At 36.1% G+C, this 21,002-nt stretch overlaps 1 protein-coding gene across 7 annotated transcripts in view; it reads left to right on the top strand.

The window, feature by feature from the left end:
* PTPN4 (protein tyrosine phosphatase non-receptor type 4) overlaps nucleotides 1-21,002 on the top strand; it is a 112,023-nt gene that overhangs the window by 81,966 nt on the left and 9,055 nt on the right. For 6 of the 7 annotated variants that reach the window (XR_006018287.1, XR_006018288.1, XR_006018289.1 and 3 more), the window contains 12 exons: nucleotides 83-241; nucleotides 4,723-4,882; nucleotides 7,769-7,852; nucleotides 7,938-7,994; nucleotides 9,373-9,529; nucleotides 10,997-11,163; nucleotides 12,601-12,691; nucleotides 12,781-12,842; nucleotides 13,624-13,770; nucleotides 16,078-16,206; nucleotides 17,641-17,789; nucleotides 20,844-20,979. Coding sequence is in view for 4 of the 7 variants with exons in the window: in XM_042041596.1 (XP_041897530.1) it covers nucleotides 83-241; nucleotides 4,723-4,882; nucleotides 7,769-7,852; nucleotides 7,938-7,994; nucleotides 9,373-9,529; nucleotides 10,997-11,163; nucleotides 12,601-12,691; nucleotides 12,781-12,842; nucleotides 13,624-13,770; nucleotides 16,078-16,206; nucleotides 17,641-17,789; nucleotides 20,844-20,979 (1,498 nt within the window). In the remaining 3 variants the exon portion in view is untranslated. Of the gene's footprint in view, nucleotides 1-82; nucleotides 242-4,722; nucleotides 4,883-7,768; nucleotides 7,853-7,937; nucleotides 7,995-9,372; nucleotides 9,530-10,996; nucleotides 11,164-12,600; nucleotides 12,692-12,780; nucleotides 12,843-13,623; nucleotides 13,771-15,351; nucleotides 16,207-17,640; nucleotides 17,790-20,843; nucleotides 20,980-21,002 lie in introns of those variants that run through there. The other variant, XM_042041599.1, reaches the window with a different exon arrangement.

Genomic DNA, 21,002 nt, shown 5'->3' with positions numbered 1-21,002 from the left:
TCCCATTTTAGTGGGTGGTATCAGAAATGTAAAATAACAAGAATATTCATGTCACACTGCACTGCTCTGCTTTCCCTCCTAGTCGCAACTCTGCCTTCACTCAAGAAGGAGCCCGGTTACGACCCTCATCAGTTGGACATTTAGTGGATCATGTGGTTCACACCTCCCCGAGTGAAGTATTTGTAAATCACAGATCTCCATCTTCCACCCAGGCCAACAGCATCATACTGGAATCATCCCCGTAAGTTCTGCTCTTACCACACCACTGTAGCATGCAGGGCTTCTGAAGAGAAGTCAGAAATCTTGGCCTTGAAGAATTTATTGTTAAATGTGGAGTCAGGGAGAGCCGGGCAATTTAATAAAAGGTGGCTGTTACTTAGGGAGTTATTAGTATAGGTCTTATTGTGAGAAGGAACTAGATGATCCAGAGCTGAAGACCTGTACCTGGCATATTCCAGGTTCAGGATTACAATACCATCCCCACCGACCCGAGGTGTGGGTTTGCTGTAATGTGACCATCAGTGTCTGGATGTGGAAGCAAAAGTTGGGTTTTTGATAGAATCAAAGTGAAGTTTTAATTCCCACGAGTTTGGAAATGTTGCTTTTGTCAAGGCACAGAAGTATGAGTGAGAATATGAGCTCTACAAACTATGTAGTCAAAATACCTTTTTGGCACAACAACATTTGGACATTGCTAGTGTATTTTGTATATTGTTGCAGAGCTTATTTTTTTAATATGACACTGTCAGGCTGCTTCTTTTTTTTTTTTTTATTTTCTTCTTTCTATTATGCTGAAAATACTTTATACTTTAAGCTTACTTAGTCTAAGATATGGTGGACAAAATAAAAACTGTTATTGTCTATTAGGTCCAGAAGGAGGACAAACAAAAAAACACATTGAGTTATTCGAAGATACTGAAATACTCAATGAATTTTGCTCAGAGTACAGGTTAATTGGGAAAAAGGTGCAATATATACCATTTTATCACTGCCGCTGGACCCTCTTAGTATAAGCTATACATTTAATGCCAGACATGCCCTCATAATTCTGTATAATCTCTGTTAGCAGGGAAATTGTGCAACTGGTTTCAAAACCATTAGAGCACAGCAAATACCTAATTACATGTTTATAAACAAATGGTATGTTTCAGGAAAGATGACTCTGAGAAGCTATTTGAACACAGTTTTAAAACCTTGCTTACACTGTACTTCCAGTTTTAACAACTATGTGTAAGGAGGGAAATAGAATACAAAATTTTTAAAGTTTTATAAAATATTGCATGACACATTTTACAATAGGCTACGATAGTTACAACTTGACCCTCAGCTAGTTATTTAACTTTCAGGGTTATGTGATAGTAATTTGACCTAACCATGTAAGTTCTCCTTTTTTGGTGGACTTTTTAACCTATTCACATGTCAAGGGACTCTCAGAACTGGGACACTTCTGAATCTTTTCTCATATTAGAGTTTTGTTGTCCAAAGGCCACACAGGGTCAGGTTCCTTCTGTTCCAAGACTTCCAGCTGAAGTCTGTTATGAGAAGCCCTTACTGAATGGGAGAGTGATACAGTGAAGTAAGCACCATTCTTAAATACTCTCTTTTATTCATATGCCTTTACTCTAAGTTGTACAAGATCTTCCTGAGTGTTCTTAGGATTTGTTTATTTAGTGTTTGATTTCTTGAGTAAGTCACCATAGAAATAAGTCTTAGAAAGAGAGGAAGTGGTTTTGTACATTACTTGTGCAACTCTGGCTGGTTTTTTTTTTAATGGTTTTGGGCTTTTTATGCCCAAGCAAGAAAAGTATTGCTCTTCCATCACCAAGTGTTACGGGTTCAGTTTTTGGGTTTTTTCCTCTTGTTGGAAGCTTAAAAGTGAAATTTAATATCCCAGTATAGATCTCTAGTACAAGATATTTTTAAGAATGAGGATGTTGACTGTCAAAAACATATGAACCCCATTAAGGTCTTTTGAAGGTTTAGGTGATGTTATTGATCCGAGATTTGACATTTATGAAGGAAAATAGTAAACATGAAGTTAATATTAGATACATAATTTTAAATTATACTGTTCCACTGTCCAAAAAGCTATGTCTTAACCAATTTGACCTTTCTGGCTTAAAAGATTTGAGTAGTCCATGTGCTAATTTGTCAGAAACTTTAATTTATTGATCAAATTTATATGTGTGAAAAAGAGGGGCTAACCTGACTGGCAGTAGGTTCAGTGATCAGTTTGGAATCAACATAGCAATAGAAATTAACAGTTTCCATGCAGTTCAGAAGGACATTACAGCTTAGCTAATATAACCTTTAACTGCACATCTTTTCTCCATCTGCATGTCCTATTCAAAACTAAATTGAGAGATTTGAGCATGTAGTTCCCTGAGGTAATTATAACCTCAAATTCTAAAAGCATGTGATAAGTGTTTAGTTTAATAAATTTATGGGGGTGTGTATGAAACTTTTGTTAAATATATTAAAAAGATCAAACCGGATATCTGTAACAAAAATACCCAAAACTTGCTAGTGCCAGGGTTTGTGTGTTATTTTATTATTATGTAAATTGCTGAATTCAGTAACAGAGAGCTGCTTTGCCTGCAAAATAGGCTACTTTCACTGCCATTGTCTGATCATTCATAAGGAAATTCAAAGCTGACTGGGCAAATACAAAGCAGTGAAGTTTATGCCCAAGGCTTGATTGTTAGTTCTCACAATTCATTATGCTAATATATGACAGTACTTGCACTGCTGCTTGTAAAGTGCTCATTTAAGTAACTTTTCAAATCTTTTCTGTAAGTTTGTGTGTTCGGTAGGAATTTATTTGTGTTTGTTGACATGTATGTACAGACATCTAGTCAAACATAAGGTCCATCTTCTACTTTTATCAGAATAACTTCTTTTGTGTTTCTATTTGTGTTTTCTGTTCCTTTTTTTCTTTGGTTTAAAACTCTCAGGAGTAATTGCAGGAAAATACATAACTTAAAAGGCTGAGTAATCTGTGCCAGACTTGAATGAATGAATGCATAGGCAGCTAAAAATCTCTGTGTGACCTTTGTAAGTCAATGTCTAAATAGTTTATAGCTGCCTCGCAGATTTGTTTTGCAATGTTGACAATCATCATATTTTTCTCCCCACAAAAATGAATTTAGAAAAGCTGCTTATCTTGAAAAATGAAATGTGCTTTTTTCTGTTACTTGCATTGAAAAGTGTTAAGAAATACTATTTTTCTTTCCGAGTGTGTTTTGAACATGAGGTCTTCAGACATCAGACTGAATAATTAGTACTTTTTTTTTCTTTTAACACTTCATGAAAAAAATATTTTCTGAAAGTTGAAATTAAGCAGAAAAATAGAGAAAAATATTGTTGGGATCTTTTCAAATGTGCTGTTTTCATAGACTGACAAAAATGTTACCAGTTTTGTTTTCTAAGAATATTGACTAATTTTTTTAAAACTGAAGCAGAAAATGTTTGGCGTTTCAAAGTGTAGTGTTCTATTTCCCAGTTTTCATGTTTTGTGAAAGAGGTTCATCCTTTTTTATAGAAATCACTATACTCAGTTTTGCTCAGATTTTTTTTATTTTAGAACATGTATCTGGGAACAGCCTTTCTTGAATTGCATAGAGACAAATTACATGGTATGGAGTTTGATGTGTGCCTTAGGTTTTCTGATTTGCATCAACTTGAACTGTTTTGCAGTCTCATACTGAGAGTCTTGCCCTGCTAACAGTTCACTGAGGCGGGACCACTAAATGCAGCAGAGCTGCTCACGTGGCTACATGTGCATTTTGGAGGGAGTTATGTGATGAGTTGCCACTACTGCTTGCTGATAACGAAAGGAGCAGTGTCCTGCTTTTGCCTCTGCAAGTGTCCTTCCCTCACTGTGTGGTGGTCACTCCTGAGATAAACCAGAGGACTCAGGCTTGTCCAAAAAGTCAGTGTATTTTTAGTTGCTTGGTGTTAGCTGCCTGAGCCAAGGGAGGAGCACCAGTTCTTCAAGGAAGCAGCCAGGGATGTGGGTGAAAGAACAGACATCCCCATTTTTCATGGTAGCATTCTCTTTAGATTTAGCTATAACCTGTAGCTTCATATTTGATGGTCTATGGATCTGGTATTAGTGGGCTGTTGTCTGAAGTTGTTAAATGACTTAATAGCACCTTTTAGTGGGGTGCCTGTGGAGAACGACGTATCCTGCTGGTATTTAGAAACTGGCATCAAACCAAGTTAATGGAAACTGTGAGCTCTTTTGAGCCTTTCCAAATGTTGTTCTTAATTCTTAAATATAAATCCATATAATGAAAAATGAATCATATATTTATGTAATACAAATTACACAGTTAAGCTTTTATTCCAAAAGGACTAAGAAAAGTAAATTCTCCATATTATATGAAAACACAGAGAACATTTTCATTAATCTAGAATAGAGTGCTTGCAAATCAGAAGTAGTGGGTTAAGCATGCTAAAACCATTTTTTAAAAAGGTCATAGGTAAAAGATGAACTTGCTGGTTCTGTGTACGGTTGCTTTCAAGAAAAATGCTTCAACAGGTGCAAACATAGACTGCCAATATATTCTAATGCACTACATCTTTGAGGTTCTAAAATTGCATACATTCATCTCTCAAACTCTTGAGTTTCTTCTAACATTTTCAGTTTATTTGCAACCCTGAAAGAATGTGTCAATATCTCATGATTATTCCACTTCATACTTCTATTTTGGTATTTAGATCTCAAGAGACTCCTATAGATGGGCAGCCTCCAGCGTTACCACCCAAACAGTTTAAAAAGAACAGTTGGAACCAAATTCATCATTCACACTCACAGCAAGAACTGGATAACCATATTAATGAAACATTTGATGTTCCTGCATCACCTGAAAAATCCACTGTAAGTTTTTTAATCCAGTTGAACCATTCTGCTTTTTATCAGAATGATAGTCCTGTTTTACATCAGCTTGGTTCTGAGGCATTTCAGAGCTGCTGTGTTTGTGCATTACCTTGCAGCATTTCTGTTATCCATACTGTCCCTTCTCTGGGTCCTGCTGGTTTTTCCACCTGCTGGAGTAGTGCTTTGTCAGTTGACAACAAATCACTACGTTGGGATGGTTATGCAAACATTTTGATCATTAGCTTTTCAGCGCATACAGAAATTTCTACCTAACCTCCTCTTTGAGAAGTCATTTGCCATCGATTTTAAAGAAGACACTGTGGGTGTTTAATCTAGCTTTAGCTAAAAGGCTAAACCTGAAAATGCCTACCAGCTTCTAGAGTGGTTTTATCAGGAGAGGCTTCCTGAGTCTGTGGTTGCATTTCTCACCAGAATTTCCAAGAAAGAGTCTATCAAGAGATCTGTGACAGCAAATATAAAAATATGAACAAAAAGTTCTTCTTCCACAATCAAGCATGTGTGAGATGAGTAAGGTAGTCAGTTGATTGTCTGACTGAGGTGAGATCTCCCTGACCGTTTTTGTGATTTTTGTCCTTCCAGAAGTTTTCCAGGGTTCTTGATTTTATACTGATGTGGGACAAGAAACATGTTGCAGGATGGGAAAACTGTTTAACATCCAGATGTAGCAAATGCCATGTAAACAGTTTTGTCAACCTCCGGCATTCTAAATTTTGAGTCGCCTCCCCAAACTGATATTTAGAAATGCCTTAATTTATTTTATTTGCATTCTGTAAACCTAGGGTGTTCTCTCAGGCCTTATAACAAAGTTAAGATTCCCATAAAACTGCTGTTTAATTTCATAGCTGGGGTTTTAATAAAAGACTCAAAAGTGAAACTCTTAAATTTTTGAGTGTTTTGGGAATGTTGTAAAAATTTTTAGTTTAATTAGTAATGAAACAGAATTTGTAACAGCTTTGTCTTCAGCCAGTGCTTACCTGAGTCACATTGAAGTACTGTTCTGTTTTGAAAGATAACACTACTTTAGTCATCAAGTTTTTCTGTCCTGTATTCCGTTATCTTTACCAAATTGACAAAAATAACTTTCAGTTGTTTTTTTAACTCCTTTTAGTTTTGCAAAACCAACACAGCTGCATGAATGAGATTGTTTTTTTTCTCTGTGCACTGTCAGTGTGATTGTTTGCTGTGCTCCAGTGGGACCCATTTATGCAATCTCGCTGAAGGCAGCACACTGTTGTAATTGAACATCTAATTTGGTCTGCTGATGACTTTTTATTTTGGGGACTACAGAAAAAGGAGCATAACATGATTGAAATTTTGGAATGTTGTTTTGTTTCAAAGTTGCTTTTCTGATCAGAATTCAGGTTCCTGCACCACTAAAGTCTGCTGTACCATCTCAAATATTTCAAAGAAAACCCCTCATCATTTTCACTGCATAAAGCTACTGCATTTCCTTTGTCTGTTGCATGTATGGAGAGTCTGCGTAGAAAGGTAGTAGGATACATATGGGAAAGGCAACTTTTTTACTCCATCTGCAGTCCCTAAGTATCCAGTCTGTTAGAAGTATTTGAAAACAGGTGTGGCCAAAGTCCCTTCAGTCAAGCACATTAATGGTGGCATACAGTGCTCTCTGCACATTTTTCATTATAAACTTCTGCTCAAAACAGCATCTTAAAGCAGGAAATTACTCCTTTCTCTCTGGGGAATGCAGTGGCACAAAAGCTGCCAAACGCTGCAGGTGAGCACTTGGTTGATGTTCATTGTGTCTGATCCCCCATGCCAGTGAGCATAGGCTGAAATGATTGGTCTATGATCAGGCTTCCTAAGACCCTACCTTCTCATTAACATTTCTTGAGCCGTTACTTTCCTTTCCCTAATTTTTTACTTTTTCATTACTGTGAATGCATTCGGCAAACTTTGTTTTGTTTTAACCAAGAACAGAAGACACCTGCAGTTGAGTTAACTTTTAATGAGCCAAGTTGTGCATACTTCTTTAACCTAGTGTGTAACTCCTGGTTCTGAACTTTCTTACATATAAAAATATTTGCTTTTCTAAGTTTATTTTTTATTTTTCTGAGTATGAGTTTTATGCTTTGCTGTAACTGGTAGCATTGAAAACTTCCTTAAAACACATTTCTTTATTACTTTGCATCCTCACTGCAGGAACTATAGAAATACTAGCTAATGTTCAGTCTGTGAAATAAAGATGGGAACCAAGTAAAAATCACTTTAATGCACTAAGTTGGTATTTTTCAGGTTAAAAAGATATCTAGTATTCCTCAGTTTATTGGTATTTCCTTTAACAGTGTTGTTGTGATCCAAATAAGACCAAGAAGAACACAGCTAAAATTTTCAGAGTTGAATCAGTGCAGAGCATATGTCTCGCCTCATACTCCACTACACTGGAACGAGAGTAAGGGATAGGCTACCAAGATTTCCTTGCCTACTACCGGCATATTGCTGTTAATACAAAAAAAAGGACACCTTCAATTATCTTCCTTTTCATTATATTACATCCTTATGCCAGCTTTTCACTGTGGTCTTAATTAAAAAGAATTTAAGAAGTTTCCATTTAGTAAGCTGTTTTTCTTAGAATCTTAGAAGCCAGGTAGTCTTTTCTAATATTCTTTCTTACTTTGAGCTTGCTTTGACAGAACACACCTTTAACTTACTTATGTCCAAGACTCTTCAAGGTGTAATTCTTCCCTTTTATGCAAATCCAAGATGTTTGTGTTATTGCTTCCTGTTTTCTTAAGTGTCCAGGAGCAACTATTTGACGAGGAAACTGCAGAATTATTAGATACAATATCCTCAAAGCCTAACTGTGATCAAAATACGTACTAATATAATATCACTTTTGTCTACTAGCCCAATGGTGGTGTCCCCCATGACAATCTTGTTATGATCAGAATGAAACCAGATGAGAATGGAAGGTTTGGCTTCAATGTAAAGGTAACAGTACATCTATTCCTTTCACATTTATTCAGGTTATTTTTTGGCATTTGGGACTTATTACTAATTTGATTTGTTTTTAAAGGGTGGATATGATCAGAAGATGCCGGTAATAGTGTCCAGGGTAGCTCCAGGAACACCTGTAAGTTATCAAAAAAGCAAACTTGGTAGCGATATCTGTGTATCCTGAAAGATGTATTGAAAATGATAAATTATTTCATAGCTGCCTATGAAAATTAGTTTTTGCTATAACATTATCAGAACAAAGCAAGTTATGTGCCGTAGGAATTTGATGGGGCTTTATAATACATTTTTTAAAGTTCTTCAATCCTCAAAAGTATTTTTTTCCTACTGAAACAAAGTTTAATTTCTGAAAATTACAGGGCATTACAGATGCTCAGTATGCACTGGTACTTGAGCTGTGCCATCCTAAAAATACTTCTACTTTATTACTTTTTTTAGATACAGACATTCAGTAATTTCACATAAATTACGTATTGAAAAAGTGTTAAAAATAACTAAAATAGCAAATGTCTTACTTTAGTGACAGATGTAGCTGAGTAAAGCCAAGATGTAGATTAAAACCAGACATTATGAATCATTCATCAGGTCTGATTGCATGTTGTTACTGATGTTTAGTGACTATAAGAGTGTCTCCTAACTAGGCACAATATTTGTCAATTTATTGCCAGAAATACTGACCTGGTATTCAACCGACTGGAGTCAGCTCTGTCTATACCTTTGAGAGTTAGAGTGGAGTTAACCATTTATTTGCTTATTTAAGAACTTTAAGAAGTTCTTTCTTTTGCAGGCTAGTTTTTTTGGGTTTTGGGGGTTTTTTTGGGTTTTTTTTTACTCTTTGAAACTATTGAAATTTTTGCCAAAATCACTGTTCTTGTTAATGATTATCCCTGAGATATTTAATAATATGAATAATTTTGGCTTGAAACATTCACTCTCTAGGGAGAAGATTGTTGGTGATGGCTTGTGCTCTCTCTCTTCTGCAATGACATTTAGGCTGCGATTATAATAACAATTTTTATTACCCGATTCTTCTCTCTGGGATTACTGGGAGTTGTGCATTGTATTTTGCCATTACCATGTTTAGGTATTTTAGACCTGAAGCATATAAGCCTGTGAAATTGATTTGGACAAGGTATTGCCATGTTATTCCCGTCCCTTCAAAGATAAAAACATCCTGCTCTTTAATTGCCTATACAAAGTGTGATTCAAACAGAGGAGCTTTCTGCATCAGCTGAGGGTAGGGTAACTGCTGCTGAAAGACATGTTACAGTGCCAGTCACCTCCCAGCTGCAAATGGATTCCTTCATGGGAATGGCACTGCCTGTGTATTGTGTAATGCTTAGATTCATCATTTGAATACAGTACAGCAACCATAGCAACAGGGCTGTTAGGATTCAAGAGCCCAAGTATAGTTACTTTAAATTGTTACTTTAAGGTAAGAAATTGGTAATGGCTTGTGTTACAGATGGTTTTGTGCTTTTCCCCCAACCTTGCAGGCTGATCTCTGTGTCCCTCGTTTGAATGAAGGGGACCAGGTTGTGCTGATTAACGGCAGGGATATAGCAGAGCATACCCATGACCAAGTTGTAATGTTTATTAAAGCTAGCTGTGAGAGACACTCAGGGGAACTTGTGCTCCTAGTTCGACCCAATGGTGAGTGACTTGTATATCATAACTAAAAATAAAAGTCCACACCCTGCTCTTGTTTTCTAACCTCCATTTTGTGTCCTGGGATGGCATGTTTAACCTTCAAGAAAGAGCTCCCTCCCCTGAAAAGGAATTGCAACAACACAGTGTATAGATCCCATACTAAGGAGCTGTGTATAACTAGGTGTTGAAAACTAGTAAAAAAGTCAGAGATCAAATATTTCTAACAGAGAGCTAATTTAAATTTTGTTCTCACTCTCATTGATAAAAGTGTCCAGAAAGCTATATGGATATTGAATGTATTTCATGAGGTTACTGTTATTCCCTTAAGGAAAATTTAAACCAAACACAAACAAAAACCCCTCACCAAATATCCAGTGTTTGGATGACTTTGGAGGTCAGTATATACAAAATACTTCCATACATTTTTAAAACAATTCAAAACCACTGGTAATGTTTCTACTTGAGGAGGCTTAGTAGAAGTGCTAAAATGCAGTCTGAATAAAATCTTATGCAGTGTATTCACAAAATACACTGTTGGATTGTAGCCAGCAGATGGGCACTGGATTTAATTCTGCTGCACCTCCTAACTATAACAGAGTTGGAGAGGAAAAAGCAAAATGAAAAATATTGATGTTTAATTGGAATAATTGAAATTACTTTTGCAGAGTACCTCACCCACCTTATAAAACCTTTTCCCTTACTTGCTAATTTGCACTCCGCATTTACATGTCCTGTCATTCTGTGTGTAAGTTCTCTTGCAGCTTTTGTGGTCTTACTTTCTTTTTCAGACAAAATTGTGAGCTTTGTTTGCAAATTTGCTAAAACAAACTGTCTTTCCCTTTGTGTGTTGATTATCTTTGTATTCTGGAGAAAAACATGTGAGTTGTAGAAGTGAGGAGTTGCCAGTTTCCTCCTTTGTAGTGGTGTGATATAATTTAAAAAGAGGCTTTTGAACAGCACGTCTCTGTTAGGTGTAGCAGAAGATTTCCGAGTTTACAGGCACGGCACATATAGAGCATTGATAGCTTTATAATGCCACGTATTCATGCAATTTTCTCAGGTGGTCTGCACATCGTGCCCTAATTACTGAAGCCTAAAATGAGTTCTAAGTGAATTGTAAGTAAAATATAAGTGCAGCTGTGATGACATCAGAGGCATGATGTGAGATTCTGAGATTAGGGAGTTACAAGGCAGGGTATAACATGAGTTTTGATAAAAATTTTAATGGTCAGTGATGGTGCTTTCACATAAAGTTACTTTTACACCAAAACCAAAAGTTTTATTGTTGATTATAATGATCAGTAAAGGCTATCTGTCCTTGCTGATGGGAACTAAAATCAGTGTGCTAATAAATGTGTGTTTTTCTACAGGAAGAATGTGGTGTTTTTGCTGTTTTAAATAAATGATTTAGAGCTAACTTTAGTCAAACAGCATCTTCAGTCAGAGCATTCATACCTTTGCTTGTTCTAGCTGTCTATGATGTTGTGGAAGAGAAGCTGGAGAGCGAGCCTGATTTTCAGTACATCCCTGAGAAATCTCCACTTGATGGTGTCCATCAAGATGATAATGCTCTGAGGGAATCCATGATTCAGTTAGCAGAGGGGCTTATCACTGGAACTGTCTTGGCTCAGTTTGATGTAAGTACTGTATCGCCTGGAGCTGGATGCAAGTTTCAAGTCTTTTGGGATAGCAGTTATTTTAACAGAGCAGTTTTCAATTAAATCTCGGTACAGTCAGCATCTTTTAGCAAAACAATTGTCTTACACTCTCAAAAGAAAAATAACCAAAGGAAAAAATCAAACCTGTATGTGCAAACTTAAGAATGCCTAATCCTAGGTTTTCATTTCATAAATAGCTTTATTTATTACTTACACTTTCTGAGGTTATCAGGGACATGCTAATAAAATATTTTCATAAAGATGAAGGCTGTAGAATGTCTACCAAAATACGTGTTCTGTACTCAGGCCTTCCACTCCATACCTAAGTTGCTGTAGAAACTGAATGACACCGAGCTGTTGACATTTTGTGGGCATTCTCAAAGAGGGAAGGTAAAATAACCAATGAAACTACTGCCCTAATGTTAAAGGTTAATGTAACTGTGTATTTTATAAATAGTTGATTTTTATTGACATATTTCAGAATAGTAGTGCACTTCCTGTGGGACCCTAAGCTGCTGATAGCCATGGTCTTTCTTCAGCACGGACTTGTGCCTTGGTGATATCCATCTTAAATGCATGAGAATAAGTGGCTTAAAGCAGGAAGCAGTAGCTTTGTAAAACACAGCAGTGCGAATTCTGTGAATTCCTCACCAAATGGACACCTAGCATTATATTTTGCAATATAAGTTTATAAAATGTATTTTATATACCATTCTTTAAGAACTTCGGTAAAATTTCCTTTTATGTTTAGAAAGAGCAGATTTTTTCTAAGTTATTTAAAATTCTCCTTTAATATAAGTTTTTGTTCTCTCTAGCAAGTTCAGTGTACGAAAGTTTTTTAAAGTGCTTTTTTTGAACCTGGATCATTTCACTGATATTTTTTGTAGCACAAGGGTTGTGGCAATGCATGACTAAGGCATGAAAGGGCAGGAACCTCTCCAAGGCAATTCCTGTGCAGGAAAAGTGCAAGGTATCCAGGATTTGCTCTACAGTTACTGGAATACAGAAGGAAAAAAACCCAAAAAATCTACCTGCAACGTAGGTAGATGCCTATACATGACACAATCTGCTTGCCCCAGATGACCAAGTGGGATGTCAGTATCAGTGAGTTCACATATCAGTGTATAATATTACTTTTTCTCGGGATCAATGTTCTAATGGAAGCTTGAAATTTAACATTCACTTTGTCTTAAAACAAATCTTGGTTACATCTTGGTCATTTTCAGTGATCCCAGAGCATAACTAAATTTATAGTGCTTTATTTTTAAAAGTATTTTCATGTTTGTTGAAGCTGCTGTTGCTCAGTAGTTTTTGTTCTGAAAAGCACCTCTTTTTAGAAAAATTCTATTTAGGCGAAGAATATAATAATGAGTCTATTGCATCTATTATGTTCTGACCATCAGCTTTGTCTTTTAGCAATTGTATAGGAAAAAGCCTGGAATGACAATGTCTTGTGCCAGATTACCTCAAAACATTTCCAAAAATAGATACAGAGACATTTCGCCTTGTAAGTACTTCTATTTGTATATGTGCTCTAAAAGTATTTCACTGTGGTTAGTAAATAATACTGTAACATCTTTCTAAATTTTTTTTCAGATGATGCTACACGGGTTATTTTAAAAAGTAATGAAGATTACATCAATGCAAATTATATAAATGTGAGTTGTATTTTTCAGAAGTGCTTCTGACATGAAGTAATTTTACAGTTTTTCAATGAAAAAATTAATTTAAAAAACCTATTTTTTATAAATTTAGTTCAGGCTAGAATGGCTACTAAACCTCCAGTCAGGTAGTTTGAAATTCCCTATAGATAAACTTACTTTCTAATGTTTTGTGGCACGTCTTTTCATAAATATTAAAGTGTAGCCCCACATTTAATGAAAGAATGGTGACTGAAAGTAAAGAAATGATAACTGAAGCCAGCCCTCTCCAGAGCAATTAATTCTTTTCTGATTACTTTTGTAACAGTTGTGTTCAACAACAGTAAAGTTTAATTTGGCATCACTTTCTTTTGCATCTTGTTTTTTTCATTGTTAGTAACAGCAAAATTACAGCTACTTACTTTAATGAAAAAAAGCAGATATTAAACTCTGAGATCAGTGTTAACACCCTAGTGTCAAAAACCCACAGAGCAAGAAATATTTGCACCTGAATTATTTGCCAACTGCTCTGTTACTTCTTTTTTCAACCGTTAATCTTCATTATGGCGATTACCTGACTGTCAGTTCATATGAAAAGTGTATTTGAATTTTTGTAGTAATTTTGCATGTGAAACACTTAAAGAATCTTTATCTGTGCCAATTTGTGCTTGCTAGCCTTTAAGGAATAGAATTAATGTCATGGATGTTTTTTTAATCTATTAGTTACTAAACTGTAAATGTCTGATGCCTGCCTTCCATTTGCTGTAGGAATTGAAATAATGACTTTGTCTTCTCTTAGATGGAAATCCCTTCTTCCACAATAATAAACCAGTACATTGCTTGTCAAGGTCCATTACCGAACACATGTCCTGATTTTTGGCAGATGACTTGGGAGCAAGGCTCTTCTATGGTTGTAATGTTAACAACTCAAGTTGAACGGGGCAGAGTAAGTAGAACATTTCCTTAAATATCACTTCCATAATCTTCTAAAAAACTGTTGGTGATTAGCCTTTAAAAGATTAGAGGAATATACCATTGTGGCATAAAATATGACAAGGGGTAAGAGGAAATTGCTTTAAACTAGATGAGTGTAGGTTGAGGAGATAGAAGGAAGAAATTTTTTGCAATGTGGGTGGTGAAATACACAAGTTGCACAAGGTGCCCAGAGAGGTGGTGAATGTCCATCTCTGGAAACATTCAAGGTCAGGTTGGATGGGGCTCAGAGCAACTCAAATCTAGTTGGAGACGTTCCTGCTCATTGCAGGGGGTTGGACTGGATGGCCTTCAAAGGTCCCTTCCAGCCCAAACTGTTCTGTCGTTCTGTAACTGTTTTTCATAAAAGCAGTGCATTCCTAATACGTCTGCAATGATGAGTCCTAGATTTTAAATCTTCTGGTGTTGTTAATGCAGCTATTATTTAAACTTTGTTCAGTCCTGAAATGCACTTAAGTCTTCATGTATTTCTTAAAATATTTTTAGTCTGCTTTGTTTGGTTCTTTTTTTGTGAAGTAAAAGGCATCTAGAATTTACCTTCATAGGATTTTTTTCTCTAAACTTCAAATGAGGGAACTCCAAGAAGTTGAATCAGTTTTTGTAGAGTACTTCTTTGATATGTAGTGAGATTAATTTTTAAGGCAGCCTAACACAGCTTTGTAGTGTTAATATCCCATGCCTGGATGGCTGTCTTATCAAGGATTTTCTTAAAGCTTGAAATCTAAAATTTTCCATAAAATGTTATTCTGTGTCTATAAAGATTTGTTTAATCATATGAAATAATCATTGTCCTTTAATTTGCATATAAAACGTGTAAAAATAGAATACTAATAAAAAAGTAATTAGAGTCAAAATTAGTCACTGTGTATGGTGCTGTAAAAGGCCTCAGGTGTATTTTGTGGCTTGTTTGGTTGTGGTTTAAGCTGTAGTTTTTCCTTGATAGCTTTGGGTTTTATGCAGTTTTATCCTTTGGAGATAGGCAAAACAATCAAGTCTGGTCATGCACACAGTGTACTTCCAGAGTTACTTGGTTTAGTCTGGAGCATTCCCACTAGCACTGGCTGGTTAAGTGTGTGGACAGAAATGACAGTCTGGAATAATAGTGTAGTGGAATTCCTCCATATCAGGATTTCTTTTGAAGATGGATTTATAGTGGGTTGTGGCTGTTCTGATCAACTTGAACTGCAGTTCAGATGTCTGTATATATTCTGACTTTTTAATAACCATATATCTGCTGTGAGGTCAGGACTCTAAATAGAATTAAAATAATTGAAGGGGAGTTGCAGTGTTTTTAAACCATTTTTCAGTGACTCAATGTTTGCATGATGCTGCCTGCTCCCAAATAAACATGATTAGAGGAAATTTCAGTACAAGTGCCCTTTTACTCTGAGTTTTCTTTGCAGATCTGCTAAGAACAGACTTGCAATAGCAGTTCTCTGAGGTTCCCCCACCCCTTCAATAATGGTATTTGTGGAGTTCTTTGGAGAGCTGCTTAATAATGAAATAAAAGGACTTATCTGTCTTATACCCATAGGCAGACTCCCTGCTCTAAAGCTGATCATGAGGCTTCTGACATCACTATCCCACTGCATGCCGGGATGTCTCAGTGGAGCAGGAAGTCTGCATATCTGGCTGCTCTTAAAGAATCGCCAGGTGGGTTGGAAATGCAAAAGTACGCTTGAGCTGAAATGACCTCTGTAATTAGGCATTTAAGCCATACATCAGAAGTCATAGTGTTTGAAGTTTTCATTCACGTTTGAGGACTTGATAGGGAGTCTTTGAAGTCCACCATCTTCATCCCCCTATTTTCTGCATTAGCATAGCAACTTTTTTTGTTGCTTATCTCCTTTTTTTTTCATTTGTTCTTTTCCCATATAAATGTACTTTGAGAAGGTCACATTAGGATCTTGGAGGTCAGAAATATTTATAAAGCAGCATCTTTGTCACTCAAGTGTTAAGATGGAATATTTGTAGATAAGCTCTTAAAAAAATTGTAATGGAAGTTAAAGGCATCCATCTTCAGTTAAACTAACTGCAAGAGCTGGTGCATGTGTCCTCTTGAAAAGAGAAACAGGAAATCTCTGTGATACCTTATTTTATAAACAGTAATTAGGTAACAAAGTCTGCTTGGTAAGTAAATTAATAGTGATTACAAAATGATCAAAATAATCTGTAACAAACAAAGGTTTAAAGACTAGAGAAAATGAAAATAATACTCTGAATTTAAACACAGGCATCTTTAAAAATGTGTTGACCTTAGGTTAAATGCCATCAGTACTGGCCAGAGCCGTCAGGAAGCTCATCATATGGGAATTTCCAGATTACCTGCCATTCAGAAGAAGGAAATCCTGCTTATGTCTTTCGAGAAATGACATTGACTAATCTGGAGGTAAAATCATAATATGTTTTCACGTATTAACCTGCAGAATCCTTGGATACTACCTAAAACATACTTAGACTTTCTTTTCAACTTGGTGGCATGGCCATATAAGTGGAACTATTTATTTCTAGAACCCTCTAGAAAACTACTCATATTGTCATGTACTTACCTAGGAGAGATTTTGTCCATAGAATGATAACAAATCTTTCATAAGCAAAAATATCACAGAGATTTAATTTTCATGATCCTATTAATTGGATCACATGAAAGATACATTATTTATCCTAAAAGTTTTTACTGGTGTCTTTCATAACCTGGCCAAAGAAAAAAGTAATAAAAGAAGTTGAGAAACTTGTTATTCCCTTGATGTTTTCAGAACATGAGATGTTAGAGGTGTTTCATCATCACAACTGAAAGTATTGTAGAGGCAAACAGTTCTTAATAATTTCATCTTGAACAATATGTGCAAGAAGACAGAACATAAATCCTGCTGAGAGAAGGATGAATCTGGAGTGGTGACTACATGCAAACAAGGACCTTTTTGAACATGCATTGCATGATTTTCAGGGCATGGGTAGTTTTCAGAGCCTCCCCAACCAGCATTTCAATCTCAGAAATGTTTGGAAATGAGTATCTGGAATTTAGTTCACATACTTATTTCTCATTGCTTGGGTAACCAGATGAAAAGCCAGTTTTATAGAGCTGCCTTTTAGTCAATGTGCAGTTAAAATTCCTACCCTATGTCCTGTTGAGACAATTGCTCATCTGCTATCAGCCGTGGAATCTCTGTAAACGATTCAATGCCTAAAGGCTATTTAAAGTGCAGTAGCTCCTGTTCTTTTGAAATGCGACTCTGGTTGCCCGGGCTGTCCCCTGCCCTAAGCAGAGGCCGATTGATTATATTTGTGATATCAGGGCAAGGGCCAGAGGGAGTGGAAAACAAAGTCATTGTGCATTGTAGGTGTAGGAAGCGGAGATGAAGGCAAAACAATGCTGCTGTTCACACAGGGTCTGAAGGAAAGCTTTTATGTCTGATCTCCCCTCCCTACCCTAGTTCTGGTATTTGATCTTGTAAGATACTATCTCATTCTGTTAAATTTGGTTTGCTAAGAATATGGCCACCTTCTTGTACATCTAGTGTTCAGTTAGATTGTTGGTATCCTTGAACTATCCTTTGCTATTATGTGCTGTGTAATTTTTTTAACCTGTTGAAGATGTAAGCATTTGTGGATTTCCTTTTTTCTTTTAAGCAAAAAAACCCAAAAGTAATTATAAAATCCAGGATGACCAATGGTTAACATTAATAAAGCACTGCTAGTTGCCTGAAGCCACTTTGATTATGGGTACAAGTTGCTATAAATGTACTATCGATTTTTTTAATTACTATTTTTGGGGGTTTTTTTAATGGGACCTGAATTACCCTTGATTAATGTTTCTGATTAGAAAGAGGAAAGCCGCCAGCTGACCCAAATCCAGTACATAGCATGGCCTGATCATGGGGTTCCTGATGATTCCAGCGATTTCCTAGATTTTGTGTGTCTTGTGCGAAAGAAGAGGGCTGGCAGAGAAGAACCTGTTGTTGTTCACTGCAGGTATCAATTTTTTTTCCAACTTTAGTAAATCATTAAATTGAACTTTTTATCATCAAATAGCTGTTCTGTGCTTTGTTCTTGAAATAAATATTTAATTGTATCTGCTTAGGGGATGACAGGAAAACTCAACATTGAAATAAAACAAATATTTAACATGGTAATCACATTTCAGTAAGCAGAGTTTTGGATAGCAACATGTGTTGATCTGTGCAGGGATTTTGCTGGAGTGTTTTGTTTACAGTTTAAATGCTTAACAATCTACATAATAGTTCAGGGGAATGGAAAAGATACTTGGTAACCATGAGGAATAGGTTCCTATTCTACCAAGCTCTAGAATAGCTGTATAAATGATCCATAGTGGAGAATGTGGGTGGTTTATGGAAAGATTGATTAAAAGACATTTTTTCTCAAATCTGCAGTCTTACAGTACATGATATTATGATACATACATTAAGGTGAGACAGTTTTCTCAACAATTTACCTTCGTCATGAATTAAAATAACTGTTGTTTAGATCTTTATGTACACGTGAAACGTGGTTTTTTTCTTGTGCAGTACTTTTTAATAGCATTCTACATTCCTGTAGTGAATTTCAAAATCTTAATCATTTTAAAATAACTAATTAGCAAACTAGAATAATGCCAGTTGTTTTCAAAGGAACATGTGCTATCACAAGTCTTGGAGAACAGTTCTGTGAATAATATTTGACCTCTCAGTTCCTGAATACTCCCCAGACTCACTGTTCCTGAGTCAGGCATGTATTGTTCCTTTCAGAGAGAAGCTGGGAAGTGTAAGGGATAAAATAAAGACTACAGGTAAACTAGACATTTATTGAAGGAGATGAAAGAAAAAGAAAAACCCACCTTGTGTATCAGAAATTGTATTTTGTTAGTTCTGCTCTCAAGTTCTGTTTTATGCAGGTCAGGGTGAATCTTAGTGACTAGTGAAACTAGTACCAGAATGCCAGTGTCTTAATTGATACTGTTTTTCAGCTCCCATTATTGATGTACTTCTGGTTAATATCATTGTGCAAAAATGGTGAAAATGGCAGCCATATACAATCTCTATGATATAAAGCATGCAAGTCTACAGAAACACTGCAACAACGTTGTGGAGTAGGAACAGTTTCATTTATCTCAAGGAGGCATCAATTCAGCTCCAAACTGATAATTTCCATGTGTAATTGAAACTTGTATGAAAAATTTAGGTTTCACAGAAGAAAAGAGATGGGATATCACAGTTGAACATAATTTACTTCATTGGCCCAACTTGGTGGCTGTTGGGAAGTATGACCAAATTCCATCAGGGAGTCAAGCAGAAGGAGCCCAGGTGTTCCTCCATATGGTGCATGCACTCTATTTTTAACATCTCTTCAGTATAATAGGGCAGGGCATTAGTGTAACAAAATTTGTTTTCAGGACTAAGCTACCAGCTTTAGTGCGAGGACTCCAAGTAGCTAGTAGAAAATTATTTTATTTTGTACAATAATAATTTAAAAACAAAATGGTCCAAACCCACAGAGATTATAAGGCAACAAAGACCTTAAGGAATTGGAAAGGTTTTTGTTATATTGAGCTACACAAGCCACTCGTTTCTGATATTGTGTCTTGTGGTTATTTTTATCTTTATAAGGTCTTACTGGTTTTGTTGAACAGTTTCTAATTCTGTAAATTCACCATGACATGGTGAACCACCCATCCTGTCCGTGTCCTTCATGATTTTCATGCCCTCATGTCTCAGTGCTCTGCTCCATCAGTCAGTGATTTCTTTTTCCAAGTTGAAGAGTCGTATCCTACCTTATGTTTATCATAGGGAACTTAGCACATTTTCCATCGTTCTTGTCCTTCTCCGAATCTTTTGAAGTTGTGAAATGAGTCATTAGGTTCTTTGACAGTTACTGTTTGTTCCTGCTTGGTAAAGCATTCTGCATTTAAATTCTGTATGTATAAATTATAGAAATATGAAATACTACTGAATCATTTTATATAACCAGCACATTTACATCTTGTCCTAAAATTCTTATGACATCACTGAAACATAGAGTAGCTTTAATGCCACCTCCTGGACAAAGATTTAAATAGTTGTTTAGCCAGACTTAATTTGAAGTTACTCTTTAAAATCAGAACAAGTAACTTTCAGAGTTTGAAATGTTTATATTAATCACTTTAGATACAAATATTTTGATTTATTGTATGAGTTGGGATAATGCTGGCATTTCAAAATATGTATTTGGCCCTATATTCCAATATGGGGAAACACTTGTTTTCTATTTCAAAAGTGCAGCATTAATTGAAAAATTTGAAACTGATCATCAAATTCATGGTTAAATATTCAATCCTTAAGGCTTGCTACTTCTGGAAAAGCATATGTGTATATAAAACAAAGTAGATAAATCTTCAGATTTGTTTTATTTTTAAGGGAAAAAAATGTTTGTCTGTAAGCTCTCTTGATAATCTTGCATTCTGAGATGTGTATGTTATGGTACTTCGTTGTCTTCAAAGGGATTGCTATTATATATTCCTTTTCAATCTATGCAATCTAGATCTAGATTGTACTTTTTAATAACAAGAAAACAATCCTTATTGTCATCTTACAGAGGCTTCTAGTAATTGTTCTTTTCCTTATTTGGATATAAGAAGGTATGGATCACATGAAGGACATGATTATTATTTTATTGGCCCAACATTGCAGAAAACATCATTTCAGTAATGCTCAAACTGGCACAACGTGCCCAGCATATGCTCGTGTTTTGTTATCCTTTAGATGTTAGTGTGGTTTATAAGGTGATCTTAATAAACATCTCTCTAAGTTCTGCTCAGGGGAATGGCTAGGTGAGGCAGTTCCTCTTCCAAGGAATGGCAGTTTTGTACTGCCCTGTTCAGGCAGGACAGAGGCTGCTTCCAGACGCAGACACAACCAGTCTAACCCCTGCCCCAGCAGTATGGGAGTCATGATCAGCCCTGAGAATCCATGAGAAGGAAGGTCTTCAAGAATGAACTGTACTCCAGACACTTGATTTCATTTTCCACTTTGGTTTTTTTTTTTGCTGTTTCAGTGCTGGGATTGGACGGACAGGGGTTCTGATCACGATGGAGACAGCGATGTGTCTCATTGAGTGCAATCAGCCTGTTTATCCACTAGATATTGTAAGAACCATGAGAGATCAAAGAGCCATGATGATCCAAACACCTGTGAGTATCATCCCTGCTGTTCT

The sequence above is a fragment of the Corvus kubaryi genome, unplaced genomic scaffold (genome assembly GCF_017639235.1).
Source record: "Corvus kubaryi isolate FWS band 111438036 unplaced genomic scaffold, C.kubaryi_AGA036_p1.0 37396, whole genome shotgun sequence".
In the NCBI taxonomy this organism is placed as follows: Eukaryota; Metazoa; Chordata; class Aves; order Passeriformes; family Corvidae; genus Corvus; species Corvus kubaryi.
The sequence above is the reverse complement of the archived record's forward strand: the minus strand, read 5'-3'. Positions and strand labels throughout refer to the sequence as shown.